This window comes from Patella vulgata, chromosome 2 (genome assembly GCF_932274485.2).
Source record: "Patella vulgata chromosome 2, xgPatVulg1.2, whole genome shotgun sequence".
NCBI lineage: Eukaryota > Metazoa > Mollusca > Gastropoda > Patellidae > Patella > Patella vulgata.
In genome coordinates this window covers 24236041-24259315 of record NC_065880.2, presented here as the reverse complement: position 1 = coordinate 24259315, position 23275 = coordinate 24236041, and the positions used below count along the sequence as shown (strand labels likewise).

The window sequence follows — 23275 nt, the reverse complement described above, 5'->3', positions numbered from 1 at the left end:
ACATTTTTTACAAAGAATATGACGATATTTAGCATTATCCAAATTTGTTTATATACTCTTAAGTGTTTTATACATAAAAACTATAATTTTAACTGTATTTATTCCTTGGAATTCAAATTTTGTGACTGACAGGCAAGTTCTAAAGCCAGCTAATTTGAATGCTAGTCAGTCAAGACAGGCAAATATAACAGAGATGAAAAAGAGGGGGAGATACGAGGATTAATGTCCACTCAACACAAACTTGGTAATTTTCGGACTAACATGTGGTTCAATTTTATTTCAATAATTTGGTTTTGCGTAGGAGTCTTTAGCAATGCGAGGAATCCGGAGGACAGAGGGAAAACCCACGACGTTGGACAGAGGCCTTACTCCTTGTCACGTACAAGTGGGAAATCGAAAGAGAGAGAGAAATAGGGTTTAATGTCCACTCGACACAAACTAGGTCATTTCGGGACTAACATATGGTTAAATTTTATTTCAATAATTTGCTTGCGCGTAGGGGTCTTTAGCAGTGGGAGGAAACCAGAAGGTAGGAAAATCGGGGAATCGAAACCTCAACACTTGACTCAATGATAACAGAAATAAGAGCCCCGTAATACAAAGTCAAAATGTGTCCTAGCAATGGGTCATACATACAACATATACAAACGGTTTTTCTCAAGAACTTTATTGCTTCAAAATTAAAAGTAAACAGAAATGGAATGGTGTTTAATTTCTCACCTATTTTCAATTGAGACTTACATAATCCTTATAAGACATATAGAAATGAAATGAAATGAAATGGGGTTTAACGTCCTACTGTTCTGCTCCTAACCTGGGCTAATGAAGACGGGCATACGCCATACAGTGTGCTATGAGGGAAATTTTTCCCGGACAGCGGCACTACGGCCTACTCTTATATCGAATTCCAACTGCCAAGGGATCTTTTACGTGCACGCCAATGTGTACACGGGACCTCGGTTTTTCGTCCCATCCGAACGACTAGACAGCTTTCCTTGTCAGCCCCTCCGTCCTGCATCACTGACAAGGGAGAACCACGCCGGAAAATCTGGATGAACTTTCTCGGCCAATGCAGGGATCGAACACCCGACCTCCAGGCTAGCGAGCCAGCGTATAAGACATATAGAAGTAGCATGTTAATAAATTCAGAAGTAGTATATCCATATAAGTGTTTTTAATTTGAAACTTACAATTATTTCTATGAGTACATGTGCAATGCAAAAGGGAAAATTTTGTCTTGACAGCAGTGTTTCACTTCAGCCTACTCAACCATGAATTCCAACTGCCAAGGGATCTATTATGTGCACTACCAATTAATAGACATGATCCATGTTTTTGGTCCGACCCCACGATTGTCAAGTAAGAACCGAGTTTGAAAATGGCTGAAGATTTTTTCTGCCATGTTGACAAGACCAAAAGATATAGATAATGACATTACAGAATTACAGTCATATTTAATTAGGTGATGGATTATAAAAAGGAATTTCATTCCGTCAATCCGTCAATACCAGAGTTATATTCTGCATTGTACTATGCCAGAAATAATCTCACAATTTCCTTGCTTATTTTCTTTGTTTATTTATTTTGTTGTGTAATAACAATCTTGCAAATCCTGCCGCAGTGTACACACTTAAACAAGTTTAAACTTACTTAAAGTAAATTTGAATTCAAATCGGTTTTCAAGATGATGTCTAAAGACAAACGCATGAAATAGATGAACAGAGTTAAAAAGAGAGAACACACATTTCATCCACATAACAAATAAAACGTCTGCTTATCTCTATGTTAATCTCGCAGTAAATGCATGACTAAAGTTGATGCAACAGGTTCGACCATTTCACCTCAGTAATTGGAATTTGGCCAAATGTTATAAAACTGTTTTTATTTCCCATAAAAAAAGTCTGAATGTGTGCAAATTTTTCTCTCTTCCTACAAGATTAGACATATCTCCACTTGCCGATAAAGTGCTCAAACCAAGATATCTTTTATTTTCTTAATTCACAATGATCTCCTTGTGAAGAGTCTGTATGTATATTTATATTAAAGCACATCCTAAATTTGATTATATTTTATTTATAAATTCATATGTATACCAACTTTGCTAAGAATAAATCTGACTGGAGTTAAATTGCACAGAAATATTTTGTTTATGCATTTTATTAACGCTAATGCATTTTATTAACGCTAAACTTCCCAAAACTACTGCTCCCTCTAGCACCCCTAACCGCCTGTCAACTGTTTATGGACTATATTATTGTTTGTGTGGCTCAGATGGTTTGAGGCAGTTTAAGGAGCAGCAGTTTTAAAAATGATCTACAAAACTCAATGCTAAAAAGATCATTGATCTCTAATTTTTTCAAGGAATTGGGGTAGTCAATATCTACATGTAGCCTACCAGGTGCTAAGGCGTTGATATTGTCATAAAAGAAATGACATGTAGAAGAGGTATTGTAAGCCTAATCTTTCCAGAACAATAAATACCACTTCTCAATTATATAGCAACTGTTTAATCCACTAGGGACTGTGAGCTGCTGTGGTTCAGTGAGTAATATGCTGGCTCGCTAAACAGAAAGTCTCAGATTCTCTCTCGGTGTTGGCCTAGAAACTTCCTCAGGTATCTCAGACGAGGTGTCCCATTGTCAGTGGTGCAGGACAGAGGACCTGGCACGTACACTGTATAGTCAGTCTGGTGTAGACAACGGCTTGCATGCAAAAGAACGCTAGACCGTAGTGCTGCTGTCCAGGCAAAATGTCACTCATAGCACACTTTATGGTGTATACTCATCTTTATTAGCTCACATGGTGCAGAAAAGTAGTACTTTAAACCAAATTTCATTTTATTTCATTTCTCTTTTCAATTGTTAATGATAGTGACTTAATAACCTAGTTTTCACTTTATATTTGAAAACTGACACAGAATCACACTGTCCATTATATTCTGCAAGTGAGTTCCACACGAATGATGCTCTGTAATGTAGATAGTGTAGCGAGAAAATAATACTTTGTACTACCACCACTGAAACAACTCAATGTGACAAATAACTAAACAGAGTCTTTTTAACCTGGAGTCTTTTTAACCTACAGGTAGATGATGTAAGATGATTTTGTTCTAGACTAAAATATGCTACATATACTGATAAACCTAAAGAAAAATGTCTTTTTTCAGGAAGTTCAGCTTACTTTAAAATGCCAAGATAAATACAAATACAGCACAGCTGTTGATGGAATCAGCATTTTGACTTTCTGTTCATCATTACTGGCATAAATAATTACTATACTTAGTTCATAATGATAAGTTGAATGACCCAACAAAGATACATTTTTTACATTCTGTCTTTCACTACTGGCATAAATTATTATTTTACTTAGTTCATAATGATAAGTTAAATGACCCAAGATCCATTTCATCAAACCAAAGATACATTTTTTACATTCTGTCTTTCATTACTGGCATAAATTATTACTTTACTTAATTCATAATAATAAGTTAAGTAACCCAATATCCATTTTTATCAAACCAAAGATAAATTTTTACATTCTGTCTTTCATTACTGGCATAAATTATTACTTTACTTAATCCATAATGATAAATGTCAATGACCCAACACCCATGATTTTATCAAACTAAACAAAGGTACATTTTTACTGTCTGTTCTTTATTACTGGCAAACATAATTACTATACTTAGTTTATAAAGATAATGATAAATTTCAATGAGCCATCCATGATTTTATCAAAGATACATTTCTACTTTCTGGTCTTAATTACTGTCATATATAATTACTATACTTAGTTCATAATGATAAGTTGGATTACTCAATATTTTATCCAACCAAATAAAGATACATTTTACATTCTGTTTTTCATAAATGGTACAAATTATTACCATACTTAGTTCATAATGATAAACTAAATAAAGATATATATTTTTACTTTTTCTTCTTCATAAATGGTATAAATTATTACCGGTACTATACTTAGTTTATTCATAATAATGAGCTGCTTAACCCTACATCCATGATTTCATCAAACTAAATAAAGATATATTTTTATTACCATCTAAATTACAGTCTATATTACTATTTCTATTATCCTACTACAAGTTAGCCAGATTTGAACCAGACACTAACACTACAGTACAACTGTCTATACCCCTCCCTTGATATTAATAGGAATTCTTACAGAGATATCTATATATTCATTGATAAAATTCCACTAGTCAGAATAACTTAGTACTCTACTTGAACAAATTTATTTATTTTTTTAACCTAAAGACACTTTATAGCCTATACTGATTCAGCTCAATCTACCAACAAATATAAAATGGGGTTTAATGTCCAGTTGTCCACTCAAAACCAACCTAGTCATTTTGCCATTCATATATGGTATACATGAATTTTTATTACAATAACAAACTTGTCAAAATTGTTTCTATGGAAACAAAAAATAATTAAAATTGGAAAATATCTTATAAGAGGTTCCTGTGTGCAAAATGTTTCATGTAGAGATTTTGAATGGTTTATGTAATATGCTCAACAAGCGAAACCTAGGATGGACAGAACCCTTTACAATATTCTTCATTTAGCGTGGGATAAAAATATAACCTTCAATAGTATTGTGTCCAAAAGGAAACCAGAATGTGATCCAGTACACTATGAGTGAACATGGCCCTTCAATTTTAATGCTAGGACATAGTGGATATTAGTAACTGAACATTACAACATTAAATTTTACTAACAAGAGGTGGAATTAAAAAGCAAATTATGCTTTCAAAAAACCTTTCTTAATTGAATTTTGATTTCAGAAAATCATCACTTTACAGGATCTCATTTTGAAAAACCACTTAAGATTTTCAACATCTGTGTATATATGCACAGGAATAGATTATTTTTGGCAAACATGTATAAAATCTAATCATGTCTTTATTAACACTGATGATGAATTGAAATCTTCTCCCTATTTATGGAACAATTCTACAAGTTTATGTATTTATGTATATGTATAATATTAGATGTTAAAGAGGAATGGGTGTTTGGGAGACCATTCTTGGTTGGTAAAACTATAATTTCAGATTGATGGTGGTTTGACTAAACAGTTACATAGTAAGCAAAATTTGAGACACATCTTCCCATCCATCGGTGAGAAACTGACCTCTTAACTTTCAATTTACGAATAATACAAATTTTCTTTTTAAGAGGTTTTAGGAACTTGTGGATGGATCTAAGGTTATTTTAAATATAATAAGGTACAAAATTAATTACATAGTTTTAATCATTGATGAGAATCTGCAACCACTCAGTGTTTTTCACTTATAGGGAACCCTAGCGTAGGTTGAGAATAACTTGAGAAGGAAGTCCGTGTTTTCAGGCCGAATTCCTTTCCCTTTCACCTGAATGAAACAGTCAAATTTTTTGCACAAAAATGTTTCTTCGGACTAAGTTCTCCCATAAAAAAGTACAGTTGCTATAGTGCTAATGTCTATTTAGTTAACTTTAATATAGTTTTTATCTAGAATAAATAAATAGAATTTTGTGCCAGTTTTAACAGAATGTTATATCAGGTGTTTCTATTAGAGCATGTCTTTAAACAAAATAATAATCAGTTTAATGTCAATTGCTTTTAGCGTATGTCCAATCTTTCAACATTAGGTTTTATATTTTAAGTCATTGCACGACCATTACATAATCTTGATTGTAGAAATAACATGTGTTTTTAATATGTAAATATCAGATGAACTGAACAAATAAAGATACATACTGATATCACACTATTAATTTCAGAAACGGTTTACGCAGAATCTCACCTCGACCACCACATAGATTCAGTTAATCGGTATTTTGTCATTTTATAGTCATTCTTAAAGATAATTTATCTCAACATAATAATAGTTCTAATGAAAACTTTTAAAACGTACAGAAACTTTCATACAACATTTATAATAGTTGTTAACATTCATCAGCAACAAGAAACTTTAGACATTAACATTCTGCAATTTTGTATACCAAAATCTTAATCAAATTTGTTTTCATCTAAATACACAAATGATTCAACTCCGAGAAATTTTTAATTTAAAAAAAATCATAGCTATTATAACAAGGTTGATGTGTGTCCAAAGTTTTATAAAGATGTATTGAACAGTTTATGAAACACAAAACTGGGACAGAGTCATTTCAATATGCCTTTCTAAACTTTGTTTGCCGCAGAGAGAGAGAAATGGGGTTTAACATCCACTCGACACAAACTAAGTCATTTTGTGACTAACACACGGTTCAATTCTATTTCAATAATTCGCTAGCGCATAGGGGTCTTTAGCAGTGGGAGGAAACCAGAGGACCCAGAGAAAACCCACAAGGTTGGACAGACGACCCTACTTATCACGTACAACCGGGGAATCGAAACCCCGCCAGTTGACTCAATAACATCTGTATGATAGTGCAGCGTGCACCTGCTAACCATTAGGCCATCCAACCCCCCTTGTTTGGCGCAGATACATAATTTGACTTCATTTTGAAACTAAAAGTAAGTTATTGCTCTCAGTTTTTGCATTTTAGTGGTTTTATTGTGTTTTATTGTATATGTTGTGTTTTATGATTAAAACATTTGTAATATTTTATTTCATGGTATGTAACTTTGCCAGGTGAATTCTCCTGTTGGTCAAATTTTACCGCCAGTCAGTTACAACTGGTAAATAGACCAGAAACGTGAGGCCTGTAGTATACATCACGATCCATCTTAATTTCAGTAGTTTAGCATTCGGTCAAAAACACTGTACTACTGTGTAGAGAAAATTAATCCTGTGTGATTATTTAGTGCGTTGTTGGCCAATTTTTAACATATAATATATCATTTATGTAATAAAATTTGCATAGTAATAGTGCAGACTTACCTAGAGTGTTCAAACCCAGACCAGTAGCAGACGTCAAACCAATGGTATTATTTCCACGGTTACAAGCTGAAATATTCCAATCTTCCATCTCTGCTCCAAGTAAAAATAACCGGGCCAAATACATATTGGTAGCATTTCTTTCTATACTTTTAACAATCACAGACTGTAATAATTAATATTCAAATAAAATTACAACAAGTTAACCTACAGATGAAATATATCTATAACAGCTGGGAATGCTCCAGTGATGGGCAATTTGAAAATATGGGCTATCACAAAATGTGATTAATAAGTTCTTTTCCTTGTCTTTTTTTATATTTAAAGTATGGGTATTTATATTTTATATTATATTTTTTCAGAACTTGATTAAATTTTTATCCAACAGAGGGACATCAAAGTTTTTGAATTAGGGAATGGTCCAAAAAATATTTCAAATCCAAAGAACTACATCATTATATATATAATACAGATCTGCTTTACCTTGCTTGGTTGCTTTGGTTTTGGTTTAACACTTATATACACATCTAACTTCTCCATTAGCTGTGAAATCTGACCTAAAGAATACAATATTAAAACTCATACTCAGCTGATGATTGTCATTTGTAATTTTCAGAAATTATCTAATACTTGACTGATTAAATAACACCAATATGTACTGAAATTGATCCTTAAACAAAACCAACTCCATCAAATTAAACAGAGCTGGTTTCTTTATATTCTGAAGTGGATGTTGATTCATCATATTTTTACTAAGTACTGAAAAGAACTTAACTACTTTCAGACTGATATTCATTGTACAATAATGTAAGGATTGAAAATTCCCAAATCCAATTAGTTGTTTTAATACAGAGTTTCATATTGAGCTGTCAAACCACAGATTTATTACCGTTGGTTCGTTGGCATAAATGATTACTGATATTTATAATAACATTATTAAAACAGATTACTAAGAACATTAGTAAATATATTTCTAGCTAACTTAGGTTATAATTGAACTTACTTTGTTTTAGTTCTATATCTTCTTTTACATCAAACATTAAGACTAGTGGTAAACAGCCCTGTAAAAAATGATCATACATTAATACTAGTGGTAAATACCCCCTTAAAAAAATAATCATACATTATTAACATCAGAGGTAAACATCCCTGTAAAACATGATCATACATTAATAACATCAAAGGAAAACAGCCCTGTAAAATATAATCATACATCAATAACATCAGAGGTAAACAGCCCTGTAAAATATAATCATACATCAATAACATCAGAGGTAAACAGCCCTGTTAAATATAATCAATTATAAAAGTTATACATCGTAAAATAAGCAATGTAGCTGCATTCAAAAGTCTCCTCAACAAAATACTTTTGGAATTTTTTAACTACATGTAATTCATAATAACTCATTTATTTCTACAGTGTCAAGTTTGTGAACCAGACATTTGTTAACCTATAAGCTTATCTTCCATGAAAGGAAAAAGGTTTAAGGTCTCATGAACACTTGTACACCCCCAATACAAATATTTTTAAATGAAATAACTATTGTTTTACTGCCTACTTTAAATTCCATGTGATGACTTATCTTTGACGTGTAGTGCCCCTTGTTCTTCATCTCATTTGACGCATATGAGTCTCAATCTCCCCCCCCCACCCTCCTTCCCTCCCCCAGCCAGTATTACTCTATAAACATCTTTTCTGGGAATGTTGGGGATATTACCAAGATGTGTTTTGCCAGTAAGAGAGACCAAAAGTTTGGAAATACTAAAATAATACAAATGCTAGAACCTGACAGATATATAATGTGAAGAAAGTGAAAATTTAATTAGGAGAAATCACGTACGATTAACTGTTGTCTGGCCATAGCAACACTTTCCATATTGCCCGTTATATAAACGGTGCCTTTTCGTTGTGGTGTAGATGTGTTTGGATCAGGGAAGTGTATATTAGCTCCTGTTCTCTGCATGATTTGTTTTATATTAACACCCCCTCTACCGATTATAAAGAGATGGTGTTGTGGTGCTATTTCTAACTGCATGCTAACCGGTAATGCACCCTGTAAGAGATAAGACACTAGTATTTATACTATATAAACAAACAGTAAGATAAATATATATACTAGATATTGTCTACAAGTAAGAAAAATATACAATTTCTAGACAAAAAGTTCAAATAGATATCATAACTGAAAATATGTAATAAAATATATTCCTTCCTATCGTCACTGTCTTACATGTACATGCTGGGATATAACAAACATTTACAATAATGCTATGGTCGAAAAAAAAAAAGAATTGAGGTTTTATGTTAACATGTACAATTTGAGAGGAAGAATTTTGCCTTGACAGCAGCAGTTTCACCTTCTCTTCTTCAAATTCCAACTGCCAAGGGATATTTTACATGCACAACCAATTTGTAAATGGGACCACATTTTTTTTTTTTCTGTGCCATTTGTACAATAACGCCACCTCGGACCAGAAAGAGATGGGCTTGAAAATTCTGATAGTTCTTCTCAGTCCATGAACAAACATTGCAACAAAAGTTAAACTTTTTTTTTAAATTGGGCACGCATACATGCATATCAATATCTATGTTGTTTTCCTCAAACAGCGGATGTTTACATTTTCTGCCAAATGGTTTCACCATAAGAATAATTTTGATTAATCAAGGCTATGTAGATGTTGATAACTACTATGGCAACAATGGTATTCAACTATCATACCACTATTTTGATATTAGTACAAATACACAGAAGAACACAAAGAAGTAATCAGACCACCCTATAATATCGTTAAGAGATTATTTTTAAATTGAAGTATGGTCTAACATATCATTTATTAAATATAAACATCATAAACCCATGCTGATACACATTAATTTAATACAGAATTAGAAAAAATTGTTCTGATTTATAAATTAAATGGGATTACTTTTATGCACCAATCGAGCTACTGTAGATGGGCATACATGTGCTATGATGAGAGAAAGTTTGACCGGATGGCCTACTTTGATTTCTAACTGTCAGGGGATCATTAACGTGGTGCCAGTGGTATACACAGAATTTCAGTTTTTTTTGGCCGTTCAAACAACTAGATGTTTCTCACTGCACCAATAACAAGGAAAAACAAATCTTGAACATCTTAAACTTTGTCAGCAGTGGGATTGAACCCTAGACCTCCTTGTGAATGATGCAGATTCAAACTCACTAAGCCACCATCACACTTAACAATCTATCATAATTACCCTGAATTTCATGGAACATTTTTAATCCCTAAAGATTCACAACAAATACTTACATTACCAGTGAGTTGTTCACCAAGTCTACATGTTGCTTCTTTAACAGCTTTAGTATTATTAACTGATCCACGTACGATCACTGTGGTGACATACATACGAGGTCGTTGTTTAATACTAATTGTTACGTTATAAGTATTTTGGATTTGCTGAATGGCCGGAGTTGTGGTTTCTGGTATTGTCATAGGTAACTCAAACATAAACACTAATGGCAGTAATTCCTGAAAGAGAATCAAATCTTAACATTCAACTTTTTTACCTATCTAACAAGGGACACAGTTTGTATGGAGTGAATGCTCTAAGATGTTTGGTAGAAAAAAAATTGAATGCTTCAAGATGTTTGGTAGAAAATATTGAATGCTTCAACACATTTGGTAGAAAATATGAAAAATGTTAAATATTAAATGTTCTGCATGAGATGTTTGGAAGAAAAATATTAAATGCTCAAAGTTGTTTGGAAATAGTTTAATAAAGTATGTTTTTTATAAATATAAGACACTAATAATAAGTATATAGATATATTACCCTAATCTGTGCTCTAGCTGTTTCTACACCATTTGGCTGGCCTGCTATGGATACCTGTACACAAACAAAAAACACTTTTAGGACCAGATATTTAAGTCCAGCTTTTTAAGCCAAAATTGAATTAAGTAAAATGGTATAATTGACCTTTTGCTTCATTCAAAGATAATGAAAGACAGTAATTCTGAAAATCAATATATAATGTTTTGACAACAAGTTTGAAATTGTGCTTCATTGTATTCAAACACAGTAGAGATGTCACACTTTTATTTCCTTTTTTTAAAGATACATTATGGGAGATTAGATAAGGAGCTGACAGTTCTCACTATAATAGTTAAAAACACGATAATGTAAAGGCAATTTGCTGAAAATTTCAGTCAAATTGATCCACTATGAACCAAGATTTTAGCAATTGACTTTTCGGCCTAGCCTCGATCATCATTACTAAAGTCTGTATGATAAAAAAACAGTCTCGATTATCCATTTCATGTTTAAATTATGAATGGAAGTCAAACAAGAAATCAGAACCTAATCCAATAAACATTGCAGGCTAGCGATGCCATCGAGAGTTGATTATGGTCTGGATAAGTTAATTATGTCTAATTAATAATTTAGATAACCTTTCAGGCATAAAGAAAGACCTGCAATAGGAAGATTTAGCTCTTGCATAATGTATGTTTAACTTGAAGAATATCAATAGTTTAAAAAAGTATGTTATTAAGTTACATTGTCCTTAGCTTTATCCATTTCATTTCATTTTATACACTATGTCAAGCTGTCCAACATTTTTCCGTACTAGATTTCACATTTAATTATTATTTCTATAAGACAAAGTTTGGGAGATTTATATACAAACAGTTCTACATTTCATATTATATTTCTATAAGACCAAGATTGGGAGATTTGTACACACAGTCATACACTTCATATTAATATCCTGATTTCAAATTTCAAATCTTTCTTACCTGGTTACTTTTTTCTTGAACATTGCTGCCTCGATTAGAATCAGGAAAATGAATATGACAACCAGTGTCCTGCATCACACGTTTTATATTATTACCTCCCTTTCCTATCACATGGGAGTGCTCCGTGTGGGATACATCCATCTTTAATGTTACCCTGTTTCCCTGCAAAATAAAATGTAAAATCATGGTTAAAAAAAAAATAGAAGTAATTAACGGAAACTGTTGAATTCATCAAACCTCTTCGTCTCACTAATGTAAACACATATATAAAATTTAAAAACATTGGTTGATAAATGTAGTCTGAAGAGTGTTCACAAGAGCCAACTCGATGAATCCTTTGATTTGGGTTATAAAACAAGACAACAATTATTTATTTATTTAAATTTGATGTGCTGATATGTTTTGCGATATGGATATGTGTCTACATTTAAAATTTCAGGTTAACAGATTAAACATACATTATGCAAGAGCTAAATCTGCCTATTCCTGGTCTTTCTTGATGCCTGAAATGTTTTCTAAATTATTAATTAGATATTAACTAACTGATCCAGGCCATAATCTTCTCTTGATGGCATCAGATTTCTCCGATATTAAATAGATTAGAACAGGTCAGCTATATTTCGATTTCATTTAAAAATGGAGGAGTGAGACTTAGCTTTGAACAACCAGTACGGTGGTTGCAGTTATAGCACACGCCTTGTCAAACCTCCAAAGGCTAATATCTTTGCTCGCAATAGAGTAATTTGAATGAAATTTTCAAATTATTCATTTTATATATCTATTTTTCAACTTTTATAGCAAGAATGGCTAGCTCTTTAACTAAATCTTACATAATGTATGTTTAACCTAATGTAGAGAGATATAACTGATCATGTTGTATTCAACAGACTATGATTTTTAAATGAAACTAAAATCAGTAAACAAGCTTGTGCTTGAAATAAAATTGTAATTCTATAAATCTTGTTGTATCACTAGTTTTAATAACACACCACATCAACCCAATTTAATAATTTATTCTGATCAAATTGAAAGAGGGGGTTGGTTGATCGAGTGGACTGACGAGTGCGCTTTAGAACAGATGATCTGTCATTCAGTCAAGTTCTGTGGTTTTGATTCCAAGATAGTATGTGACAAGGAGTAGGGCCGACTTGAAAAAATCTCAATAGTTCTACCTGGTTTTCATTGAGTTAAGGGGTGTGGTTTGTGCATGACATGGGGTAGGGCCTGCTGCCAAACCTCAGTTTTCTCTGGGTCCTCTGGTTTTCTTCAAATGCTAAATACCCCTCCCTACAAGCAAGTGAATTATTGAAACAAAGATTTGTCATAAGTTAGTTCCAAAATGACTTAGTTTGTGGTGGAGGGATGTCAAGCCCGATTTCTTACACCATTTCCAATATTCTACTATTTGTTTAAAAAAGAGGCATGGCCCTCTAAATCAAATCCAAAATCACATAGAGAAATGGGGTTTAACATCCAGTCGACACAAATTAGGTCATTCTGGGACTAACACATGGTTCAATTTTATTTCAATAATTCGCTTGCACGCAGAGGTCTTTAGCAGTGGGAGGAAACCAGAGGACCCGGAGAAAACTAAGGAGATTTGGCAGCAGACCCTACTCCTTGTCATGTACAACCGGGGAATCGAAACCACGCCTGTTGACTCAATAACCGACCTTATGATACAGCGCGCACATGCTAACCAATCGGCCATCCAACCTCTCTCCAAAATCACATACACAATACATTAATCTGTACCAGTTTAAAAACAACCTAACCTATAATACTGAGCAAAATATAATCAATAACAAATAAACCAAAACACTGGATTTTCACAAAAAATTCACACTTTACCTTGTTTTTCTTATTTTTTGGCGCCATTATTTGATTCATTGTTAAAGTACTTGATAAGTGTCAAAACCAAAACAATAATATCTAATCCAGCACAAGGAACTCCGATTAAAGCTGGCAGCTGAGTGACAACATTATAAGCTTAAGACAATGTCGTCAAATCATAAACGTAATACAACATTAATTCATATCACGTCTTACTACAAGCTTAGGACGGACTCAAATGGCAGGAATGAAATATTTCAGTATTATAAATGCCACAAAAACCATTGTCATCACATATTTTTAGGACAGCGTCATATGGTGGTGATTTCATATGTTGAATCATTATCGTGTCACCTGGAATTTCCACAAAATCAATGAGTATTGATACAATATGGTCATGAGTTATCTAGGTGCTGTACACTACATATGTACAGGTAGGGATACGCTATAGCTTAAGAGAATTATATTGATCCATTATAGCCTTACTCAATGCTAATTAGTGATTCATTGAAATACCTGGCCAATGACTGTCATAATAATTACAACAGGTATAGCATCCTGATGTCTTATCATCATTAATAAATGATGCAAATTCCATGAATAAATTAAATCTAAAGACTAATTCCTGGATTTGAAGACAAAGATATAGAAGCCCAGAAATGGCACCCATCACAGATATTGTCTGACACAAATTTAAGCTTTCTTTTTATATAAACAGGCATAGCCCATATTAGGCTTATCAGGCACAATTTGCCATTTTTTATGGAACAGATTTACCTACTGGTATTTTCTGAGTTTTATTATATTGATATTATTAATACATGTCTGGCACAAAGTTTAAAATGTCAGGTACAAGTTTATTAGTGCCAGCCATTTTGTCAGCAGGTAAAACTTAAACAGCCATTTCCAGGCTTGTATACATATATATATATATATGACTGTATATGAAATAATGGTGATGAAAAAACAGCACAAAACAAAGACAAGAATTCAATAGCAGTGGGTGAGTTAAAAATGAAGTGAATAATTTACTTTTTAACTTGTCTGCGATATCACCTCGGTGGAAGCGGACGTAAAATACAACTAACACTAACTATTTACTTTTTAATCATTCTTTCCTGTTGACGACACTGCTTGTTGTGCAACAATCTGTTGAATTTTACCAGACTACTGCCATCCACCCTGGTTTCTCTTCCATTCAAATGACTATGAAGTTTTGCACAGCTGAGAAATTTAACCTTTGGAGCATTTTTGGACAGACCCCCTTCCATTTCCTTACAGTAGTTTTATAAATCTAATCTATTACAGATTAGGCAAATGGTCAAAGACATGTGCTTTAGGTCATAAGGTCAAGTGGCATGGTTTCTATTCCCAGGTTGTATATGGCAACCTTGTTGGTTTTCAGATATGTCCTCTGGATGCTAAACCCTGTCGCTCTCTCTCTATTACAGAGGTTTCTGGTTAGCGATGTAGTTCACTAGACATGAGATCTCATGAAAGGTGATTCCACCAAACTTCATTTACTGTAGATTTAAATACATTTTATTTATGTTTATGCTAACACAATAGAATAAAAAAAAACCTATTAATGCCAATGATTGTAATTGGTATTTTTCTGCCAATACCTAATTTTACAACAGCATGAATTGCACTCAAATTGATTATTTACTAAAATGTACTCAAACTGATTATTTACTAAAATGTACTCAAACTGGTTATTTACTAAAATGTACTCAAACTGATTATTTACTAAAATATACTCAAATTGATTATTTACTAAAATTCAATGGGATTAAAAACAAACCCATCAAAAGATTTTATCTAACTTATAGGGGGTGTTGACTGAATACTGAATACTGAATCATTATTGGAGTGATATTACAATATTGTAATTTGAAATGGATTCAAAAACCCTTAAATGACTATCAGCAGATTTAATTAAATAATTAAAACATAATATCAGATGTAATTAGAATGTCTCTTTTAACATATTAATCAACCACCAACAATGTTTTATAATAAAATGGTATAAACAGTACTGGCATCAACCCAGTTAGCAGACGGTAACCTTTCTACTGATCATTAATTCATGGTGTCTGCTTTACCTACAGTCAAATATTACATCCTTTGTTTGTAAACATACGGTCTGATTATATAAACTAGTTCTGAAAATAGGTGATAAGTAAAAGTCTTTACTTGTTTTATGAAGTCAATATGCTTACACAATTTATAATAAAAGGATAATCCTACAGACACAGAAAATAGGGCTTAACGTCCTAGATTTCTGTACCAACTGGGCTAATGAAGATGAGCTAACTCTATACAGTGTTCAGTGTTCTATGAGGGAAATTCCCCCCAGACAGGGCCACTTCTACATGTATGTTGATGATAATCATGTTGTTAATCAACCATGGTATAATAAATTAGTATGGTACAAGACTAGCAGTATGGTATTGGATTATCCATGGTACTAGCAGTATGGAGTTGGATTATCTATGAAATCCTGCCTTGGTATGGTGCTAGCAGTATAGAGTTTGATTATTCATGGAGTCCTTGCCTTGGTCTGGTACTAGCAGTATGAAGTTGGATTATCCATGGAGTCCTGCCTTGGTATGGTGCTAGCAGTATCGAGATGAATTATCCATGGAATATTATCATGAATAAATATTGTTTAATATAAATTAAATTCTGCATTACAAGGGGGTTTATTGTCCCACTGACAAATTGACAAGGGATCTTTTATGTGCACATAACAGGTCACCCTGTACTCTTTGCCCTCCCTTAAGAAGCAGGTTAACTCTTAAAATGAAATGCAAGTCTGCAAGATGTTTAACATCTCGTCAAATCTTGTTAAAGTATATGACTATTATTTACAGGAAAGTTATCTATATAATTAAATATGTCATGACATAATATAAGGTAGAACTTCAGAACAAAAGAAATGTAATGTCTTTCTGGAGACACCAGACTAATGAAGACCGCCATACATGTACATATATGTGGTGTGCTGTGAGAAGAATTTTGCTCAGGCAGTGGAGCTTTTACGTGTACACCAACAAGAACTAGACACTCCATCCTACACCACTGACAAGGAGAAACCAAGCTGGAAAATCTAACGTAGAATGCAAAACTACAAGAATGGTTGTTGTAAGTCAATAAGAGTTCTACATAAAGCCTAGGTCACATCCTGCTGTACATGCTACTAAGGGGTGAATTTTAGTAAATATGTGCGTGAGTCTTACGTCACTTGCGGGTATTCGGCACCGTAGAAGATTGCGAGCTACCAAACCCTACGACCAAAACAAAACACGTACAGCGGGTTACAAGCTAGACTTAATATATACAGAGTAGAAAACAATATATATACTGTAATATATCGGGGATTAGGGACAGTATAACACAATATAATTGAATCTACGAACAAGACAAAAGAAAAATCAATATGACAAAATAATTTTTATAGATGCTTAACATTTGTTCTTAGAAAAAATTCTTCTTAAGAAAATATTTGAAGTATAGTAGTAATAACAATGTTAATGTTAATGTCAATGGTAAATGGTGATGAGATGAAATCCATTATTTCGAAAGTTAAAGAGGCATTAACACTTTAGAGATATTTGTAGGTCGCTAGGAGAATGCTTTGCAATTGGTTGAGATTTCATTATGCAACATCTGTCAATCCATAGATGTTTAAAGATTCAATACAAGTTGTACACATTGTGAAGCCATGGTTGCTTGGTGCTTATGGCGTTGGTTTAATAACTATCCATGTGTTGTCTGAGAACTTTTGTCAGGGTTTTCCAGACTGGTTTCTCCTTGTCAAATGTGAATTACAGTCACTCAGATACACATCACACTATTATTGTAGTTGCACCTTTTGCTAATTCAAAAGTTTTCAGATTTCATATTTTTTGTGTTTCCATGGAAACCACTTAGAGTTAGATTTTAATATACTATATCTCATAAAGCACTCAAGGCATCTGTTAAAATCTGTACACACATCAACCTATTATAGTAGGGCCTAGTTATGCTTTTTGCTAATTAGAAATTTCTCAGATTTAATAATTTTTGTGTTTCCATGGAAATGGTATGTCCTCCATTGGTTTTGTAGTTTCTTAGTCAGCTGTAATAGAATTTAGGGCTGATGAAATAAATCTGTTGATCATAATCCATTAATTTCATCTTACCTTTGTATCAAGTATAGCAACAATCTTATCTTTGGCGACTTTAACATCTTCTGGGTATCCAATAACTTTTATATGAGGATCTGGAAAAGAAAAAGAGTTTAATGTACAATAGTTCAGAAATTTCAAGTTTTTATCATCTTGGAAATTGAAATGCATGTTTAAGATAAGTCTTAACTGATTTTAAAGAGCTTTTGACAAAATACCAAAAGTTTAGTGGGTGCATTTACTTGGTTGTAGATCAATGAAATTCTAGGGTTAGATTTTCAACCATTAAGTCACTTAAAGGGAACGAGTCCATCAGGGCATTTTACCCTAAACATCTTTATAGTAAAACCCAATACTGCGCAACAGGCACAGTCCATAATAGCCTGGTATGATAAATTGAAACTTCAAAATGAAAACGGAATTAAAAAACAAAACCAAGCATTCATAACACGAGATGGAATTTCCAACAAGACATCCATTTGTATGTTTCTTATGTTCTTGTCTGTTTGATTTGGTCCATTTAAATAAAATACAAGTAATAATTCTTGGGGGAATTGTAATAATAACGTAAATAATTATGTAAATATATGATAAATCAGACGGAGATATAGATCTACATGCCACAATCCTTATATCATCTTCTTATACTCTCATCTCATCTACCAGTTTAAACCCATAGAAATAAATAATCTTATCAAAAAAAAAAACCTGACGTGAAGGAGTGTAATTTAGAGGCTATTATTTAATAGGCTACTAGGTCTATTATCTTGTAAACATATAAATATCCAGTAGCTGCAGGAAGGTTATTTTGATAAAAGTTGCTATGTTCTAAGTGTGCACTTAAATCTTGAATGAGCTTTTTACATTTAACTCTACTTTAATTGTATGGAAATATTATCAGTATTTCATTAAAGAAAAGTATCGCAGCATGTACGATCCACCCGACTGCCCTTTCCTACCATTATAGCATTTCTTCAAGAAGGGTAGGTGGCCTTTTTCATGAAAGTTTTTAATGATTGAGAGTTAAAAATATGATCTCATGGCTTCATCAGTCAGTAGTGATATTCATGAGTAATAGAATATTAATTTGTACCAATGTCACGGCTCCTTATATTTTTTAGACTCCAAAAAAAAAACGACTGCAGAAACTAATATGGTAGATATCCAAGACACATAAGTAGAACTACTGTAGTAATAAAAGGTAAACAAACAAATATGTAAATAAAAGAGATACACAATAAAATCTTAAAGATTTAAACCAATAATATACAGTTGGTTTGTTGAAAAGTTCTCTGGAAGAGTGTTTAAAAACATAAGGAAAATAATCCTACAGTGAGGATGATATCTAACATCTCTATCTCAAAATAAGTATAATTCTATGCTTTTCATAAGCACTGACCAATCAATTGCTTATCATTCTGCTTAACCTCAGCAGTATATGTTCATTATTGACACCTCAATTAAAAGCAGGATTATTGCGTTCCAAAAGTCTTGACTAATCAAATTGATTATATCTGCTTAGCCTTCGCATAAAGTGCTCATCGTTGAACTCAGTCAAGGGTAATGATGTAATGAAAATCATATACCCAAGTTTCATCACTCTCACTCAAAGTTATTGGGTTCCAAAATCTTGATCAGTCAAATTATGATTGTAATGAAATATCTTAGATAAGAAAATTTGGTTGGCAGATTCTGAAATGGCTCAAGAAAACTCCAACTGTTCTAAATCTGAAAGCTAGTTGTAAAGCTAACAAGACTAGCTATCTCTGTTATGCTATCGACTGCATAAAAACCTATTTATACTGTAAACTACTGTAAATATAATTGTTTATCAGTTAGATAAGTGAACCTTTCTAAATATTGACATAACACTTTATACAAGGACACTTTTATATTCATTAATACAATTATATCTGTGAATGTATGTTGATATCAAATAAAATCTCAAAATAAGCCATAAAAATATACATTTTTTGATAAATAACATAAACTATAAATAAGACCAAAGTAATTTAATTTTTAGTTCTTTAGGGTCTTGATAAATAGCCACTCGTGTTGAAAACTTGAACTGAAAGTTTTTGAGACGAGCCACATGCATGTATTTTTGAATTATAGTTTTCATTCATATTTTATTGTAGGGGTCTAAATAGGAAAAAAATCATATATACTTTTTATATTCTATAAAGCTAATTATATATACTTTTCACATATTATAAAGCTAATTATATATACTTTTTACATATTATAAAGCTAATTATTTATACTTTTTACGTATTATAAAGCTTTTACATATTATAAAGCTAATTATATATATATTTTTTCTATGTTACCAAGCTAATTATATACGCTTTTTACATATCATAAAGCTAATTTAATTTATAGATGTGTTTGTTTTTTTTAAAAGGGGCCTCTTTGTCCTCAAAATAGGTTAAGAATGTTCCGATTAACCTCATACATCAGTCAAATGCCAATAAGAAAGAGCTTTTTTGTAATCAATATCCATACATATACATATAGTTTCGGTAGGTCTACAGTAAAAAATACAATATCTGATTTTTTTTTTTATCTGTCATTTAAAGTAAAACAATATCAAAGATTAAATGTTAGAGTAGGGTGTGGTCGCCTTCAGGAAAATAGCCTACAAAGCCAAACTGCCACTACAGCACTTCCTGAGCTATGGATTATTCTCTTTTTAGCATAATTATTTTCTTCTAATATGAACCGAATCAGACTGCTCAAATAAATATTCAATTTCAAAAACTTCATACAGGATTATGAATTTTGCCACACGATATCATGATCTTTGCTATATTTCTGAGACAGTGTCTGTCAGTCGTGATATGTGAACTGTAGAGTATGATGACATACCGTGATGTAAACACAACAAATAACATGTGGTTGCCACACACACTGTCTGCGCTTTACTACAAGGATCACACATACACCAGGATATAGGCTTCTTTTCTTTTGAGGAAAAACTCTTCATTACAATCCAACGAGCCAAGTTTGAAAAAAATCCAACCCAGTAAGGACTATCTGATGTTAATTTCTAACTGTCGTCAACTGTCATTAATTGTTAGCGGAAACAGGCAATTTACTTGATATCATATCATATACTCCTTTAATGTTTACAAGAAGTTCTTGGTGACTTATTGAAAGAAATTTTGAATTTGGTCTATGGGCATGTTTTAAATAATAATGGCTACAGTACTATCAGTATGTTGACAGCAGTTGCAACTCAACACTGTTTAAAAACTATCATACATACATATCCTCATTTTTATTGTGTAACCAAACACTTTGTTTCTTACACAAAGTTATCAAATTTTATCAGTTTTTAGGGGAGTCGAGTGACCAAATGGTCTAAAGCCTTGTACTGCCAGTGACCCAGTCATTCGTATTGGATGGAAAACCAAGGTCGCATATATTGGCATGCACAAAAAAGAATTCCTGGCAGTTGGAATTTGCTGTCTGAAGCAAAATGGTCTAAAACCTTGTAGTACCAGCGACCCAGTTATTCGGATTGTATGGAAAACCGAGGTCTCGTGTATTCATTGGCATGCACGTAGAAGAATTCCTGGCAGTTGGAATTCGCCGCCTGGGAAAAATTTCCATCATAGCACACTGCATTACACAAGTCTGTCTTCATTAGCCAGGTTAGTGCAGACAGAAAAGTAGGTTCTTAATCCCCATTTCATTTCATTTCTGAAGATCACCGATTTGTCAAATTACCTGCCTACCTCGGTTCGTTCTTGAAATGTTCTTCAGTTTCCTCAAAATGCTGACAAAATCAAGTGAGTTAATGTGAAATGGGTTTTGGATTCGATTTTAAAATTAGTAGACTTGTGGAAACTAATAATACTCAACGTCTTGACTATTAAAACAAATCATATGTATGTTTATTTGCTTACTTTTTGGTGATAGCAGGCACTGGAATAATAAATTATGTTCTTTCTTATTTCAGGTGATTCATTTTTTGCTTAGATAAATCATCGTCTTTTAGACAAGGGATTTTTTAAAATTTTTCATGTCAGTTGTTTTTTTTTCAATTAAAACTTAGCGGGGTGTTGCCAATATGGTTTTATTACCTATTCTTCATTACACTGACAAAAAAAACACTAAATTATCATCAGGTGCTTCAAAATATATAGTGATGTAATTTTAATAGAATGCACCTAGAACAACTCTACACAGTATTCTGAACTGTGTACCTATGATGGAGAATGGTGTTACTTACACGTTCATAATTTCTGTTCATACAATTCTGTTTCTGTTGGGGGATTGGCTGGGGCCTAGGATCTATGGGTTCAGTCTTGGGTTTATATGTAACCTGGAGAAGGGCTGTCTGCCTAATGACACAGGTTTTCTCCAGGTACTTTGGTTACCGCTAAAGGCCTCTACTTGTAATTGATTATTGAAGAAAAAGTATACAATATCTTAGTTCCAAGTATAAAAATTGTGTTAACCCTAAAATCTCTTGTAAATGGATAAAAAAAATCCACCTTTTTTTTTATCATTATATACTAAATCAAAGTCCCATAGACAGAATGAAGATAATGGTGTGGGGATCTGTTAAGGTGAACTCATTATATGGTAACATGTATCTTACTATAAGCTAAAATAAAGTAAACTAAAGGTGGCCTATATCTCTCAGTATATTTGTTAAGTGCTTGGAAACACTGGCAAACAATTACAATTGATGAGATACTGGTGTTAAAATTATTACACAAACTCTAAGTAAACTACCTGCACTAGTAAATTCTACCAAGAGTTTTTATCAGGTTGGAATTTTAACTTTTTTGACAAATCTTGTAAATATTTTAACAGAAAATTTACATGAGAAATGAACTTTCCAGCTTTAAAATAAATATTAAGCCTCATATACTGGTATTTAAAAATGTACACCTTTAAGAATAATCAAGACAATCAAGGCTATCAGATCCCCAAAGATTGATTTATCTGAAAATTTGCTAAATCTTATGAATACCTAAATTTACATGTATAGAAACCAAAATAAAACCATTATGGAGACCACATATGCAGGTCCCCAAAATTTAAAGTAACAATGCATCATTTGCATATTTTGTTAAATTATCAAATTTCTCACGGCTTAATCTGTGCCAATACCTACTCTGATTATTTAACATTGAATTAAGAAAACAAAATCAAAATACCAACGCTAGATAACTTCCTGGCTTGGATTCAATTAGATTTTCAATAAGCCTATCAATTCTGTTCACACACAATAAAGATGGCAGTAATAATAGAAAGTACATGCAATGTGAAGATTAGATGGCCATAACTTATAACAGGATTGACTGAATTTAATAATTTTTGTAACAAGCACTTGTCCATTTAGCAATAACAATAATTTATTCAGAACTATACACAAGTATATGGAAAAACTTATTAAGTAATAATGACGATACTTTAATAACATTTCTACAAGCATAAGAAACTAATAAAAGATCCAATCTGTGGCATAATTTACTTATTTCTATATTATATTCTTTATAGCCCCTTTTTGCTCATTATCATGTTCATGTATCAATAATATTTGGCTTAACAATATGCAACAAAGAGTAATGCCCACTAGCTTCCAAGCTGG

General features: G+C 32.5%; 1 protein-coding gene across 2 annotated transcripts in view; it reads right to left on the bottom strand.

Moving 5' to 3' along the window:
* The window catches only part of LOC126810781 (protein bicaudal C homolog 1), a 56122-nt gene that overhangs the window by 11100 nt on the left and 21747 nt on the right, over positions 1-23275 (bottom strand). The window contains exons 4-11 of one of the 2 annotated variants that reach the window (XM_050536047.2): positions 17683-17762; positions 11663-11824; positions 10701-10754; positions 10178-10396; positions 8725-8937; positions 7887-7944; positions 7367-7440; positions 6887-7049 (exon numbers count right to left, since the gene is read on the bottom strand). In XM_050536047.2, the coding sequence (XP_050392004.2) occupies positions 6887-7049; positions 7367-7440; positions 7887-7944; positions 8725-8937; positions 10178-10396; positions 10701-10754; positions 11663-11824; positions 17683-17762 (1023 nt within the window). Of the gene's footprint in view, positions 1-6886; positions 7050-7366; positions 7441-7886; positions 7945-8724; positions 8938-10177; positions 10397-10700; positions 10755-11662; positions 11825-13513; positions 13625-17682; positions 17763-23275 lie in introns of those variants that run through there. The other variant, XM_050536048.2, reaches the window with a different exon arrangement.